Source organism: Bufo gargarizans, chromosome 3 (assembly GCF_014858855.1).
Source record: "Bufo gargarizans isolate SCDJY-AF-19 chromosome 3, ASM1485885v1, whole genome shotgun sequence".
In the NCBI taxonomy this organism is placed as follows: Eukaryota; Metazoa; Chordata; class Amphibia; order Anura; family Bufonidae; genus Bufo; species Bufo gargarizans.
In genome coordinates this window covers 43280062-43295600 of record NC_058082.1, presented here as the reverse complement: position 1 = coordinate 43295600, position 15539 = coordinate 43280062, and the positions used below count along the sequence as shown (strand labels likewise).

The 15539-nt window shown below is 43.7% G+C and overlaps 1 protein-coding gene across 1 annotated transcript; it reads left to right on the top strand.

Annotated features, from left to right (window-relative positions):
- Positions 1-1993: 1993 nt before the first annotated feature.
- LOC122932208 (NADH dehydrogenase [ubiquinone] 1 subunit C2-like) lies at positions 1994-7313 on the top strand. Its single transcript, XM_044286494.1, has 3 exons — positions 1994-2198; positions 6286-6429; positions 7154-7313. The coding sequence occupies exons 1-3, from the start codon at positions 2060-2062 to the stop codon at positions 7201-7203; spliced, it is 333 nt and encodes a 110-aa protein (XP_044142429.1). The 5' UTR covers positions 1994-2059; the 3' UTR covers positions 7204-7313.
- The last annotated feature ends 8226 nt before the right edge of the window (positions 7314-15539 follow it).

Sequence of the window (15539 nt, the reverse complement as noted above, 5' to 3'; positions counted from 1 at the left end):
TGGTGGTGCCGGTCACAGCAGCACTACTAGTCTGCCAGTGCCCAGCTCTATACAGTGCCACTGTCAGACTCACCCCATCACACTGCCTGCCCTTAGTGCCAGTCGCCTCGCTCTCTCTCTCTGCCAGCCAAGCCACTGAAGCCAGTCACTAGCGCGCTGCCCACATCAGTGAGCCCATCCAGCCTCAGTCAGCGTTCAGGACAGGTTGTGTGCCACACTGGTCCACACTGCCTTGCCAAGTCGATTCAGCATCAGCAATTTCAGCCTGAGCCAGCCAGCAAGGCGAGCCCACTAGGCCCAGGTACTACCATCTGGCCTTGGTAACCTATTATTATATATGAGCTGGCCTGGTATAAGTTATACATCTTAAGATGTATAACTTATACCAGCTGTACATATATAATGATATACAGGAGATACCCAGGTTATACCAGCATGCTCCATATCACTATATACAAGAAGATGTATAACTTATACCAGCTGTACATATATAATTATATACAGGAGATGCCCAGGTTATACCAGCATGCTCCATATCACTATATACAGGAAGATGTATAACTGATACCAGCTGTACATATATCATTATATACAGGAGATGCCCAGGTTATACCAGCATGGTCCATATCACTATATACAAGAAGATGTATAACTTATACCAGCTGTACATATATAATTATATACAGGAGATACCCAGGTTATACCAGCATGCTCCATATCACTATATACAAGAAGATGTAGAACTTATACCAGCTGTACATATATAATTATATACAGGAGATGCCCAGGTTATACCAGCATGCTCCATATCACTATATACAAGAAGATGTATAACTTATACCAGCTGTACATATATAATTATATACAGGAGATGCCCAGGTTATACCAGCATGCTCCATATTACTATATACAAGAAGATGTATAACTTATACCAGCTGTACATATATAACTATATACAGGAGATGCCCAGGTTATACCAGCATGGTCCATATCACTATATACAAGAAGATGTGTAACTTATACCAGCTGTACATATATAATTATATACAGGAGATGCCCAGGTTATACCAGCATGCTCCATATCACTATATACAGAAGATGTATAACTTATACCAGCTGTACATATATAACTATATACAGGAGATGCCCAGGTTATACCAGCATGGTCCATATCACTATATACAAGAAGATGTGTAACTTATACCAGCTGTACATATATAATTATATACAGGAGATACCCAGGTTATACCAGCATGCTCCATATTACTATATACAAGAAGATGTATAACTTATACCAGCTGTAAATATATAACTATATACAGGAGATGCCCAGGTTATACCAGCCTGCTCCATATCACTATATACAGGAAGATGTATAACTTATACCAGCTGTACATATATAATTATATACAGGAGATGCCCAGGTTATACCAGCATGCTCCATATCATTATATACAAGAAGATGTATAACTTATACCTGCTGTACATATATAACTATATACAGGAGATGCCCAGGTTATACCAGCATGCTCCATATCACTATATACAAGAAGATGTATAACTGATACCAGCTGTACATATATAATTATATACAGGAGATGCCCAGGTTATACCAGCGTGCTCCATATCACTATATACAAGAAGATGTATAACTTATACCTGCTGTACATATATAATTATATACAGGAGATACCCAGGTTATACCAGCATGCTCCATATCACTATATACAGGAAGATATTATACCATATTATACCCAGGCTGGTATAACCTGGGTATCTCCTGTATATAATTATATATGGCCAGCTGGTATAAGTACGGGGTTCTGTAAGAGGACATCCTAGCCACAGACAATACAATGTTAAGACCTCGTCAAAAACGAAACCAGCAGGAGGCCAAAAAGCCCCATTTTGTGTGGTCCTGAAGGGGTTAATGACTTTATTAGGTGAAGTCACGTGGCCGACTGCGGACTTCGTTTCTTACCCGGAAGAAATTAAACCACTCTCCCCTTACCCGTCCGTCCTTGATTATTGTCCCCCGGTGTCCTTGGGCAGCAGAACCATGGGGTGGATTCCGGACGAGGCTCGGGTGTTACCGCCGCCCTCGCTGGTGAACAGGGGCTCGTTGTACTTCGGCTTCCTCGGCTACCTGTCCTCCATCGTCCACAACGCCATCAATCAGTACCCGGTGCTGAAGGCGGGTGAGACCCCCCAATATTACCACAGTGCACCCACTTACATACACCTCACTGGTACTGGGGGGCGGGGAGGCAGACACCCCAATATTATCATGGCCTGTGTCCTATATACATGCTGGTTCACCCCTATAACACCCAGTATTACCACAGTGCGCCCACATCACTGATACTGCAGGTAATGTCACCCCAGTGTTTGTACTGCACATCTGTAGCACCCCAATACATGGTGACCAGCAGTGCACCCCCTAATTATTATATTTATCAACCCATCGTGTCACCGCCATGTATACCAGTGCTGTATCCTAAATACAAGCCGTTCACCCCAGGAGCTGGTGGGGAGACACCCCAATATTACCATAGTGCACCCACTTATATATCTCACTGTGTCCCTGATATTGTGGCTGTGTGAGACCCCAATATTACCATAGGGCACCCCCTTATATGCAGTACATCTAGACACCCCAATATCATCAGAGCTTGCCCTATATGTATATGCTTGTCACCCCCATATTGCCTGGCGCTGCCGGATGGTGCGATAGTTACCCCCTCCTTATACTATAGTCACCCCAATATTCTGATAGTCCTCCCCATGTTCTGACGCTGCTATTGGACCGTGTGATCGCTCATGTAATGCTCTGCTGTATTGCCGGGCATTATCTCTCTGGCACGGCCTAGTGGGCAGACGCAGGGACCTTTATTAGGCTTCTGGGTGCCATGTGAAACCATCGGCACCCCACGATCGAGCCGCAGCCTCTGCCTGACGGTCAGTAGGGGTTAAATGTCTGGAATCAGAGTTAGCTCCAGTCCTGGCTGATGCATCTGACACCTACAGCTCCTGTGTCCACGCCATCTACATGATATATAATGTAATAAGGGTTCTCCGGGCTACAGATATTGATGGCCTGTCCTCAGGATAGAACTACAATATCAGGTGTTGTGCAGCCACAGTGCTGGAGACAATGGAGTGTACAGAGCCAGTAGAAGGGGCCCTATACTGTGTGGTTTCCAGCGCTGAGAATGGGAGCTGAGCTGCAGTACCCCAGTATGGCCACTACGCAGTTTACGGTGCTGTCTACTTTAGCTCTGTACACTGTGTAGTTTAAAGGGCTTGATGACATTTTCACTGTCTGGCCTGGCCCTGTCAATCAAAGTGCAGAGCACACTGCGGTGGCAGAAATAGCGGAGCCTCTAGGTGTAACGGCAACACCCCCGTTGCTCCTAGAGGCTCATTTGCATATATTAATACATCACTTTTCTCAGCAATGTGGGCACATATGAACATTAGACCAACACAGATGCCTTCAGCGCACATGTAAGTGCTGTTTCACACGAGCTGATGCCGTGCGCGACATCCGCTCCGTGAATGACAGCCAAGACCCGATGCAGACTGCAGAGGCACGGAGTATTAACATGACTGATAATGCTCCGTGCCTTTCTGTGACCTCTTTACTACGAAATCACAGTGAGATAAAGTTGTCACTGTGATTTCGTAGTAAAGAGATCACAGAGAGGCACGGAGCATTATCAGTCATGTTAATGTTCCGTCCCTCTGCAGTCTGCATCGGGTCTTGGCTGTCATTCACGGAGCGGATGTCGCGCACGGCATCCGCTCGTGTGAAACAGCCCTAACAGGTCAGCCAGTGTCATGGGTACAAAACTGCTGACGGAAGCCTTTTAAAGTGCTGGCGGCTGCCAAGTGTTGGACCCCACAGATCTGATAGCAATGACCTATTGCAAAGAAATGTCATAATTATCCGTGGCCTGGACAACCCCTTTAAGTACCAACACAAGTACCATATATGTATGCACAGGGAGGGGTGGGATTAACCCCTTCACGCATTATCACGTACCTGTACTTCATAATGCTTGAGGGGATGTATGGATGGGCCTCTGCTCACACTTACAGGGAACAGCGATCGTGCCAACCCCCCCATATCATTCAGCCCTTCACCTGTGGGGGGAGGCAGAGGGATGCGTCTCTCTCTCCCTTTCGATTGGAGCCCCAGCAGTGAAATCGCGGGGCTCTGATCGGTTGCCATGGACGCTGCTGAAGCGATCCAGGCCTGCCACGGCACTCTCCAAACTGAACTATGCACGAGGCACAGCTGAGAATGGAGATCTATTAGGGTGAATAGGAGAAGGGATCCAAAAAGATCCCATGTACTAGCACTCTACGGGTGCTAATAATAAAAAAAAAAATAATCACCCCCCTTTCCTAATTTTACATATAAAAATATAAAAACAAGCAAAAAATTAATTCATGTCCGTTGAATGACATCACCGAAAAAAAATGAAAAACACGCGATTCACCATTTTTGTCCCCTTAAAAAATTTATGACTAAAAAGCCATAAATACCGCAAAAATTGTACCAATAAAAATGACAGTTTGTAATGGAAAAAACAAGCCCTCCTACAGCTCTGTGTTTAGAAATAGAAAAAAGTTATGTTTTTTTTATTTTTTTAAAGTAGTAAAAAAAAAAATACAAGTTTGAGCCGCAGAATAAGGACGTCGGGTCATTTTTAGCTCATAGTGAACGCTGGGAATCCTTATTTTTTCTTTTTCTTTTTTCTTTTTCAATTTTCCACACAGAATTTTTTTCCCGTTTTCCAATACAAGATGTGGTAAATTAAATGGTGCCATAAAAAAATGCATTGTGTCCTGCAAAAAAATAAGCCTTCCTTTAGCTATGTGTATTTAAAAATAAAAAAGTTATGGTTATTGGAACGTGGGGAGGAAAAATATTAAAAGTGCAAAAATGAAAATAGGCCTTGACATTAAGGGGTTAAAGGAATAAATTATTTTATTCCTTTTTTCTTTAAGGCTCATAATGGAAAAAATACAAAAGAAGTGATACCTGAAGCATCTCTAGTGATTGGCTGAGGAATCACATCTCCTGTGTGCCAAGAGGGACCCACAATAGAGACCACTGGGGAGCGGCGGGGGTTGGGGAGGCATCATTTTATTTTATTAATGCCATTCTGAGCCTTTAAAAAAAATAAAAGTTACCATGTGGACAATCCCTTTTTTGCAAACATTGGGGGAGATTTATCAAAACTGGTGTAAAGTAGAACTGGTTTAGTTGCCCATAGAAACCAATCAGATTCCACCTTTCATTTTTCACAGCTCCTTTAGAAAATGAAAGGTGGAATCTGATTGGTTGCCAGTTTTCTTTTACACCAGTTTTGATAAATCTCCCCCATTATATTTGCTCGGTAGAGTTTCCTTCCTGCCGTTTATCCCCCTATAGAGAAGGTGATCTGAAAAGGCTCGAGAAAAACCTCAGGAGCTCCAGCACGCTAACGAACAAATAGGAGGAGCAAAAAATAAATAAAAATAACCTCTTGTGCGCTTCTGCTGCAAAAGCCGTGTGGACTACATGCGGTTTTTGTCACAGAAAAGGCAGCGGACTTCACTCTCTCCATTGCAGACCGCAGCATAAATTCACATAATGTACAACGCTGTGGATTTGCTGCACAAAAATCCACAGCTATTCAGTCACGTGTGAACCCAGCCTAATGCAAAAGCAATTGCGGACAAGAACAGACATTTCTATGGGGATGCCGGCCGGGTGTATTGCAGATATGGACGTCTGAATGGAGCCTAAAAGGGGTAGTCCAGTTATGTGCAGTTATCTCCTTTCCACTGGATACGGTATAACTGTTAGATCGGTGGAGGTCCAGTGATCACGAGGATGGGAACTCCGTTGAGCCACCCCCCCCCCCAAATGGATGGAGCGCCCGGCTTGGCATGCACACAGCCATTTAGTTCATTCTTATGGGATTTCCAGAGACAGCCGAGTACAGAGCTCCCCATAGAAATGAACAGAATGGTCGCTTTATTCATTTCAGGGGGTCTCCATGAACTAACAGGTCCTCCTCCTGGTGATTGGTGGGAGTCCCACTGATCTAATAGTTACACACTATCCTGTGGAGAGGGGATAACTTCACGTAACCAGAATGCCGCTTTATGGAAGATCAGTTGTAATTGCTTTAAGAATAGACTTTTATTTTACTATTTCATATATTTTATGTTTATATTATTTACTATTTCTTCTGGTTATCATGCATCCATTCTTCTCCTGTATGTCAGGTGTTCACCGCCAGATCCTCTTCACCACCATCGGGGTGTTTGTCGGCTATCACCTGACCAAGTACGAGAACTACAAATACGCTAAGCGGGATCGTGAAATGTTTGACTACATCAGGCGGCATCCGGAGATCCTGCCACATAAGGGTACGTTCGCTGCTCATCCTACCTGGTTGTTCCCTATGATGGGGTTTTACACTTTGGACAGTCCAGTCCCCTGAAGCTAAACTGATGTCAGGGTGTCCTGATGGCGGGACCCTCTGTTATCATCTTCAGTCTCTGGAGAAACCAGACAGTAAGTGTCAGTACCCCCTGCAGTTTCCAAGGCCGATGGCCGCTCATCCACAGCTCTCTTTCTCAATTTACTTCTATGGGGTTCCCGTAATCCCTTCATCGCTGTATAAAGGAAGTTCTGCACCTTTCTAATATACTTTATTTCCATTTTTCACAATTTTCAAGATCTCTGCCTGCTGCCAGTGAATGAGAGCTCTCTTGTTTCCATTCAGAGGCAGTAAACCTGCACACATCTCCTCCTGCTCTCAGCTGAGAAGTGGATACAGTTGTATTCGGTCTAGACCAGGAATGCTCAACCTGCGGCCCTCCAGCTGTTGAAAAACTACAACTCCCAGCATGCCCTAATAGCTGTAGGCTGTCCAAGCATGCTGGGAGTTGTAGTTTTGCAACAGCTGGAGGGCCGCAGGTTGAGTATCACTGGTCTAGACAATGCTCTGGACTCGAGACTAATACATTATAGCAAACGAGCTGAAAGGTTTGCGCGGCGACGGCTGCTGTCGATGTGTTTCGCTTATTGTTTTATTTATTAATTTTTTGAATACAAGTTTTCATACAAGATTTATATTCTTTTATTTAGAACCTAGAAGCATGGCGGAAGTCTACGAGAAATTTTATCCTATTCGCTAACTGAAGATCCCAGCGGCAGCTGTCATGTTCCCGCTCTTCACCAGAGACGCGTTCCCAGCACCGTGTGATATATGTTCTGTAAAAATAAAATAATTAGAATTTTGACTGTAGGGGAAGTGAACGTTGCATATTTATTAACCTCCCGGAAATACAGCGGTCCCTCAAGTTACAGTATTAGGCCTCTTTCACACTACCGTTTTTTTTTTCCGTTTTGCGGTCCGTTTTTTGCGTTCCGTATACGGAACCATTCATTTCAATGGTTCCGCAAAAAAACGGAATGTGTTCCGTATGCATTCCGTTTCCGTATTTCCGTTTTTCCGTTCCGTTGAAAGATAGAACATGTCCTATATTTGGCCGCAAATCACGGTCCGTGGCTCCATTCAAGTCAATGGGTCCGCAAAAAAAACGGAACACATACAGAAATGCATCCGTATGTCTTCCGTATCCGTTCCGTTTTTTGCGGAACCATCGATTGAAAATGTTATGCCCAGCCCAATTTTTTCAATGTAATTACTGTATACTGTATATGCCATACGGAAAAACGGAACGGAAACGGAACCACAACGGAAGCAAAAAAACGGAACAACGGATCCGTGAAAAACAGACCGCAAAACACTGAAATGGACATACTGTAGTGTGAAAGAGGCCTTAATTGGTTCCAGGACGACCATTGTATGTTGAAACCATTGTAGGTTGAGTAATCGGTTCCAAAGCCCCAAAATGTCATCCAAGATAAGAGAAGATGAAGATTTAAGAGAAATAAGCAGATAACTAAGAGATATAATATCAGTCCTTACATATAACAGTCAGGAAGAGCTGGTAACTAGCAACTAATCCAGCTATTTACCAGAGAGGTGACCTTGATTGGTTGGATCGGAGTCTGAGACGTTGGGGCTAGGACCAGAAGCAAAAAGGTAAAGAGTGCACCGAGTGGCTTGGCCCCACTGGCATCCCATGCTTCATTCAAGTATTTCTTCAGCCCAGTTCAAACCTGCCTTAGGATCTTTGCGGCGTTCTTCCAGATCCAAGGCCGCAAGAGGTTTTCCAGCATGGAGAGCTCGGAGGGAAAACCCAAGGGACCCAGTTACCCCTGCACCTATGGTATGAATGAGGGTATGGGTCTATTGTCAATGTAAATGGACTTTTTGGATTGTTATTTTATCCTGGCCTTATGTGTTTATCTTTTAGGGAATGATCCCTCATTCAGACAAACCTAAAAAGACGACCGCTAAAACGGGCCATAAAGAATGTGGCCTCTGTAAAACAAAACTAGATCCCGCTTATACTAAACTGTTATGTAGAGCATGCGTCGAAAATACCATTGCTGACGAATCTCTGGTTCTGGTTAGATGCAAGAAGAAAATGATTAGGGAAGAGGTCAATAGTACCTTACTATCTAAAATAGAACACCGTCACCATAGACAGAGAAGTGCTAGAGAAAAGTCCGCATTAACCTTGTGAGATTCTGATATGCCCAGTTCTGAAGAATTCCTAGAAAGCGGGGAAGCGGATACAGCTTCATCATCCTCAGATGGCGAAGGTGGCGGTAGACCATTTTTTCCCATTCCGGATGTAGATCAGCTTGTTAAAGCGATTAGAGCAACCATGAATTTTGAAGATGCTAAAGAAGTCCGATCTGTTCAGGACATTATGTTTGAAAGGTTACAAACAAAAAAGAAAAGAGCTTTTTTTATCCATAAAAATATCAAGGCCGTGATTAACAGGGAATGGAAAAATCCGGATAACCAGTTTCATCCCTTCGTCAGTCAAGAGAAAATATCCCTTCGATGTCCCCATAGCCAAAGTATCTGAAAACCGATAGTTTTTTAAGAAGAACTTGGGAGTCTTTTGGGGCAGCATTTAAGCCTAATATCGCTTCTACCTGTACGGCGAGAGTACAAATTTTGTGGATTAACCAACTGGAGGCTCAGATAAAGGATAAAACCCCGAGAGATAAATTATTAGAATCCGTTCAGGCCATCTCTAAGGCCTCTTTCACACGGGTGTCGCGTGTGAGGGCCGGATAGTATGCATTTTCCGCGCGAGTGTTTTAATGCGTTTTGCACACACGTGAGAAAAATCGGCATCTTTGGTACCCAGACCCAAACCCGGACTTCTTCACAGAAGTGCGGGTTTGGGTTAGGTGTTGTGTAGATTTGATTATTTTCCCTTATAACCTGGTTATAAGGGAAAATAATAGCATTCTTAATACAGAATGCAAAGTAAATTAGGGATGGAGGGGTTAAAAAATAAAAAAAATAATTAAACTCACCTCATCCACTTGCGCAGCCCGACTTGTCTTCTTTCTTCCTCATTAAGGACCTGGGAGGAAAAGGACCTTTGGTGACGTCGCTGCGCTCATCACATGGTCCATCACCATGGTGGTGGACCATGTGATGAGCGCAGTGACGTCACCAAAGGTCCTTTTCCTCCCAGGTCATGAAAGAAGACAAGCCAGGCTGCGTGGATGAGGTGAGTTTAATTTTTTATTTTATTTTTTAACCCCTCCATCCCTAATTTACTTAGCATTCTGTATTAAGAATGCTATTATTTTCCCTTATAACCATGTTATAAGGGAAAATAATAAAGATCGGGTCCCCATCCCAATCGTCTCCTAGCAACCATGCGTGAAATCGCACTTGCTTGCGATTTTCTGGCAGCTCCATTCATTTCTATGGGGCCTGCGTTGCGTGAAAAACTCACAATAATAGAGCATGCTGCGATTTTCACGCAACGCACAAGTGATGCGTGAAAATCACCTCTCATGTGCAAAGCCCCATAGGGTGCAATGCGTTCTACCTCACGCATTGCACCCGCGCGGAAATCTTGCCCGTGTGAAAGAGGCCTAAAGCAGCAGATTTCTTGGCTGATGCAGTTAGGCTATCTGCCAGGGCTTCATCTATGGCTAATTCTGCTCGTCAAGCATTATGGCTTAAAAAGTGGTCGGGTGATGTAGCCTCTAAAAGTCGCCTTTGTAGCATCCCGTGTGAGGGTAAATACCCTTTTTGGCTCAACTTTTGACGATATCTTAGAGAAAGCGGGAGATAGAAAAAAGGGGTTTCCTTCTTCCTTTCCTCATTCCTTTCGTAGACAAAATTTTTCATTTAAAAAAGGCAGACGGGTTAAGGATAGGGAAAGAAGCCCGGGGAAAAAGAACGATAAGTGGAAATTTTCCAGATCCAGGGGGTTTTTGTTTAGGAATCAGCCCTCAGATCCTGCCAGAAAAGATAATCCACAATGCAGAAAATGTTTATTTCTGCTTGGACATGTCAGGCCCTAGATTGGTGGCTTTCTCTGGACAATCTAATCCAGGGAGTTCCCTGGAGAGTTGTAAACCCCCTTGTGATAACCATGTATGCCAGCCCGCGGGGTTGGGGGAGCGCATGTGGGAGAGACCTTAGTCCAGGGATTATGGTATTGACCGATCTCGGACAGTTCTTCAAATCTGAAAGAGCTCATGGCCGTCCTTCAGTCCCTACAATAAATTCTTCCCCTGATCAAAGACCGACATGTGAAGATATTATCCGAGTGTCTGGGAGCTCTGGCGGTTCAGTTTTTTTCCCTAGTAGAGGGGAGAGCCTTGTCCTTGTCGGCTCTTCACATCAGAGGGGTGGACAATTGGAAGGCGGATTATTTGAGTCGTCGGGCTCTGGATCAGAGGGAATGGTCCCTCAATCAATCCATTTTTTCCAGGATAGTCAGACTCTGTGGATTATCGCTAAGAGATTTGTTTGACACCAGAGCAAACAGGAAGGTGGAGAAGTTTTTCTCCCTGTCGCCAACAGACCTTCCGAACGCAGTGGACGCCTTGCTTCGGCCGTGGAGCCAGGGTCTGTTATATGCGTTTCCCCCTCTTCAGATTATCCCCTGGGTTCTGAAGAAGGTCAGAGAGGACAAGGCAAAGATAATACTCATAGCCCCCTTTCTGGCCCCGGCAAGCATGGTTTTCCTGGCTAAGGATCAGGTCTATATTCGATCCCTAGGTCCTGCCGGAGATCCTGGATCTTCTTATGCAAGGTCTAATTGTTCATCCCCCAGTGAATGGACTCCATTTGATGGCGCTTGTTGTCAGACAAAGGGTTATCCGAGTCTGTTGTTTCTACCATGTTGCTAAGTAGAAAACTGGTAACCACCAAAATTTATGCCAGAACTTGGGGGGCATTTTTTTAAGTTCTTGGGCGTTTCTCCCTCTACTTCCTGTCAGCTCCAGCTCACTAAGGTTCTAGATTTTCTCCAGAGAGGTGTAGAGAAGGGTTTGGCATTAAGCATGTTAAAAGTACAAGTGGCGGCCCTTAGTGTGTTGTTTGACCACAGATTAGCTTGTCATCCTTGGATTATTAGGTTCTGTAAGTCAGTATCCAGGAGTCTCCCTTCTAGGATGCTTAGGACGCCCCCTTGGGATCTCAGTCTACTCAGTCTAGTATTACAGGCTATGGTGAAACCCTCTTTCGAGCCTATAGACACCTTGCCGATCAAAATGCTGACTTTGAAATGTATCTTTCTACTGGCCATTACCTCGGCTAGAAGGATAGGTGAGCTTCAGGCCCTCTCCGTAAGTCCTCCATAAACTATCATTCAGGAAGATAGACTTTGTCTTAGACCCGCTCCAGAGTTTCTCCCAAAAGTAGTATCGGACTTTCATAAAGCCCAGGAGGTGATTCTCCCTTCTTTCTGTGCAGACCCCAAAAATCTGAGGGAGTCGGCGTTTCACTGTCTGGATGTTAGGAAATGTGTTTTAGAATATTTTTTGAATATATGGAGGCTACAAAAGACTGGAGAAAGTCGTCTTCCTTATTCGTTTTGTATTCCGATCAGAACAAAGGGAATCAGGCTAGTAAGGGAACTTTACAGGCTATTTCTCTAGCTTATCTTTCTACGCAGAAACCTGTTCCTTCCGGATGGTCGGCCCATCCCACCAGGTAAGTTTCTACCTCATGGGCAGAAAAAGCAGAAGCCTCCATACAGGACATATGCAAAGCAGCAACTTGGTCTTCTGCTTCAACGTTCTACAGGCGCTATAGATTGAATCTCTCTGCGGTGTCTGATCTTTCCTTTGGGCGTAAGGTCCTTCAAGCTGTGGTTCCCCCCTCCCTAAATTTCACTCTTCGGGATATCTCCTGGTGCTGTCATAGGACGTAGGGATAAATGATAATTACTTACCGGTAATTTAGTTTTCCGAAGTCCATGACAGAACCCTTCTATTCCCCCCCCTTTTTACCTTCCTTTCCTGTTCCTAAAGTATTGGTGATGGACCATGTGATGAGCGCAGTGACGTCACCAAAGGTCCTTTTCCTCCCAGGTCCTCAAAGAAGAAAAAAGAAGACGAGCCGGGCTGCGCGAACAAGTGGATGAGGTGAGTTAAATTATTATTTTTTTAACCCCTCCATCTCTAATTTACTTAGCATTCTGTATTAAGAATGCTATTATAAGGGAAAATAATAAAATCTACACAACACCGATCCCAAACCCGAACTTCTGTGAAGAAGTTCGGGTCTGGGTACCAAACATGACGATTTTCTCACGTGCGTGCAAAACGCATTAAAATGCTTTGCACTCGCGCGGAAAAATTGCGCATTTTCCCGCAACGCCCGCGTGAACCAAGCCTTAGACAGCCGTATTTGCTTCACCTGTCGGTTTTTTGCCGAGTATTTATCAAAAGTCGCACAGCACTTCATAAATTAGACTAGGAGTATTAATATTAGTCTGACCTCTAGTGGTTCTGTATCAGTATGACAGGTTCATACTCACTAAGAGTTGGTCTAATTATTATGCGCATGGAAATGTTGCGCAAGCGAGCCAAAGGTAAGTGCATGTCTCCATGAAAGTGTGACTTTTAAGGCAAAATGTTGTACAATTCACCACTCAAAGATGACAAAGAAACGTACGCCAGCCCTGGTATGGAGTAGAAGAGACTATTTTTTGAGACTAAATCAGGCACACTTATATAAATAGGTTGGAAAATAGGTGAGAAAGTAAGAAAACTTCTGAAATAGTCTAAAAAAATGAAAACAGGCAAACGAGGCGCAAATGCCTCCAAAACAGGCACATTTTCAGTAGTAAAAATTAGGACATATAAAAGAGCCAGTGGAAATGATATATCCAAAATAATATCACTTTATTCAATTAAAAAATATGAAGAAAAAAGGGCAGGATGGAAAAAGGTATACAGAGAAGCGAAGGGCATTCACTCTACTGGACTACCATGTATCCCCACAAGGCTGGCAAGCACTTACCGGGTACCAGGCCATACGCTGTGTCTCCCAACAACCCAGGTTATGTACCACAAAAAATGATACAAAGTGTACAGCCCCCCTATAGGGGATTATACAACGTGATACGGTTATATCTGAGAGTAATCCCTGGATATTTGTGAGATCCACATCCTGCGTCCTTGGTAACCAGAGACAACATGTATGTAAATAACATGATAATAAATAATATATTCACAGCCCAGTCTATGAGCACAACACAATGATGGTATATACACAGCCTAATATGAGTATTGTATGTGACAGTGTCTTAATAGACACACCTAACCTGGGACGCACCTGAAGACATGATCAAGCCCAGAAGAGATGTGAGAGCCCTAAGCGCAAGACCTCGACGCGCGTTTCACCTCAGGAGGTATGACATTGTGAGAGAGCAGGGTATATATACGGGTAACATTAGTGGGTAAAGTACCGGGATTGCGGACACCTGTGCTCTAACCAAGCGGGCGCACCGCCGCCGCCATGATGCACGGCGCCATCTCTCAGCGCGTCCACACCACCGCACTGCGCACGCGCAGAGAGCGTAATGACGACAAGGAGCACGTCGAGATGGAGCCGGGCAGCATGTGACCCGCAAGATCATGGCCATAAGAAGAACAGCTCGCATTAACCTAACGGCTATAGTTACATCTCGGGGAGGTTACCAATGCAGCATAACTGATGCCTCTACATATAACAATACTCCATATTAGGCCCACAATTGACAATATTAAATGGAGCCTGCTGGCCGAAACATATTAGATTCCAAATTTCCGTCCATACTGGTATATGAGGAATAGCAATGACAACAATTATCATACAATTTGTCCATCTAGGAAATTATCTAAAAGTGACAGTGCATATATCAACGTGATTATTATACCTAGTTAAAACCTCACAAGTGTATTAAAAAATGTATTCATTATTACAAAAAATTATTACATGATTTTGTTATACAATTTTGTTACATGATTTTGTTATACAATTTTGTTACATGATTTTGTTATACAATTTTGTTACATGATTTTGTTATACAATGTCAACACCTGTGATACAATAATAATAAGTACAAAAGTAATACAAAATAAATAAAAAATAAAAAAATTGCAATTTATATTGAGACATTACATGATTCATAATGTACTGGGTCCACACACGGACCCCAACAGGTGAACTCAGTGCATAGTAATATAAAGTGCATACAGTGTCAATTGTGGGACACCAGTGCAAAAGATGACCCTACATTTGTCGGGACATCCCTATAGACAGTCGGGGTAATGGCCGGTCCTTAATAGGGACTAGAACAGAACCACGGCCAAATATGTACTCATACAGTCACCTATGGCACTAATGACCCATCCCCCCTAGAGGTCATCATTGGCCCACACGTCACCGTCCATCATATCCATATAACGGTGACCTACCAATATGTATAAATAGGTCCTCCCCTACATAATTCTATACAACCCCCCCAAAAGAAGGGAAGAGGCCCAGCAATCATTCATGCAATATGTCCACATATGTGTGTGTTCTTATTGGCTCCAATTCTTCTGTAACTTATTCAAGGATCATCTTCTCATGGCCACTTAGTAAATCCCTTCCCACCTTGTCCCAAATGGAAAAGTAGAATGATAATCTAAAAAAAAGCAAAAAAAAATTGCAAAAATAATACATACTAAAAATAGATACTATACCCTGCAATTAAAATTTGCGGAGGAGAAGCTATTGGATCCATTGAGACCACACGGGGCTACAGTGTCCAGAATAACTGTCCATCTAGTTTCTCTACGAAGCAGGGCTTGTTTAATATTCCCGCCCCTGGACCCCAGACTAACTGTGTCTATGCCTCTAACTTTGAGACCCCGTGGGTCCGACGCATGATACCTACGGAAATTCCTTAGGTGGAACTGCTTGCAATATGTCAAGATCTTTCTCAGGTACCTCCGAAGCTGCATGAATCTTACTTATGTGTTCTAACACACGGACCTTTGGGGCCCTGGTGGTCATCCCAATATATATGTAATCAGGTACACCGCTGCCTCTGTGCTACATGTGATATTATGAACGATTTTCAAGTTTTTTCTCCCT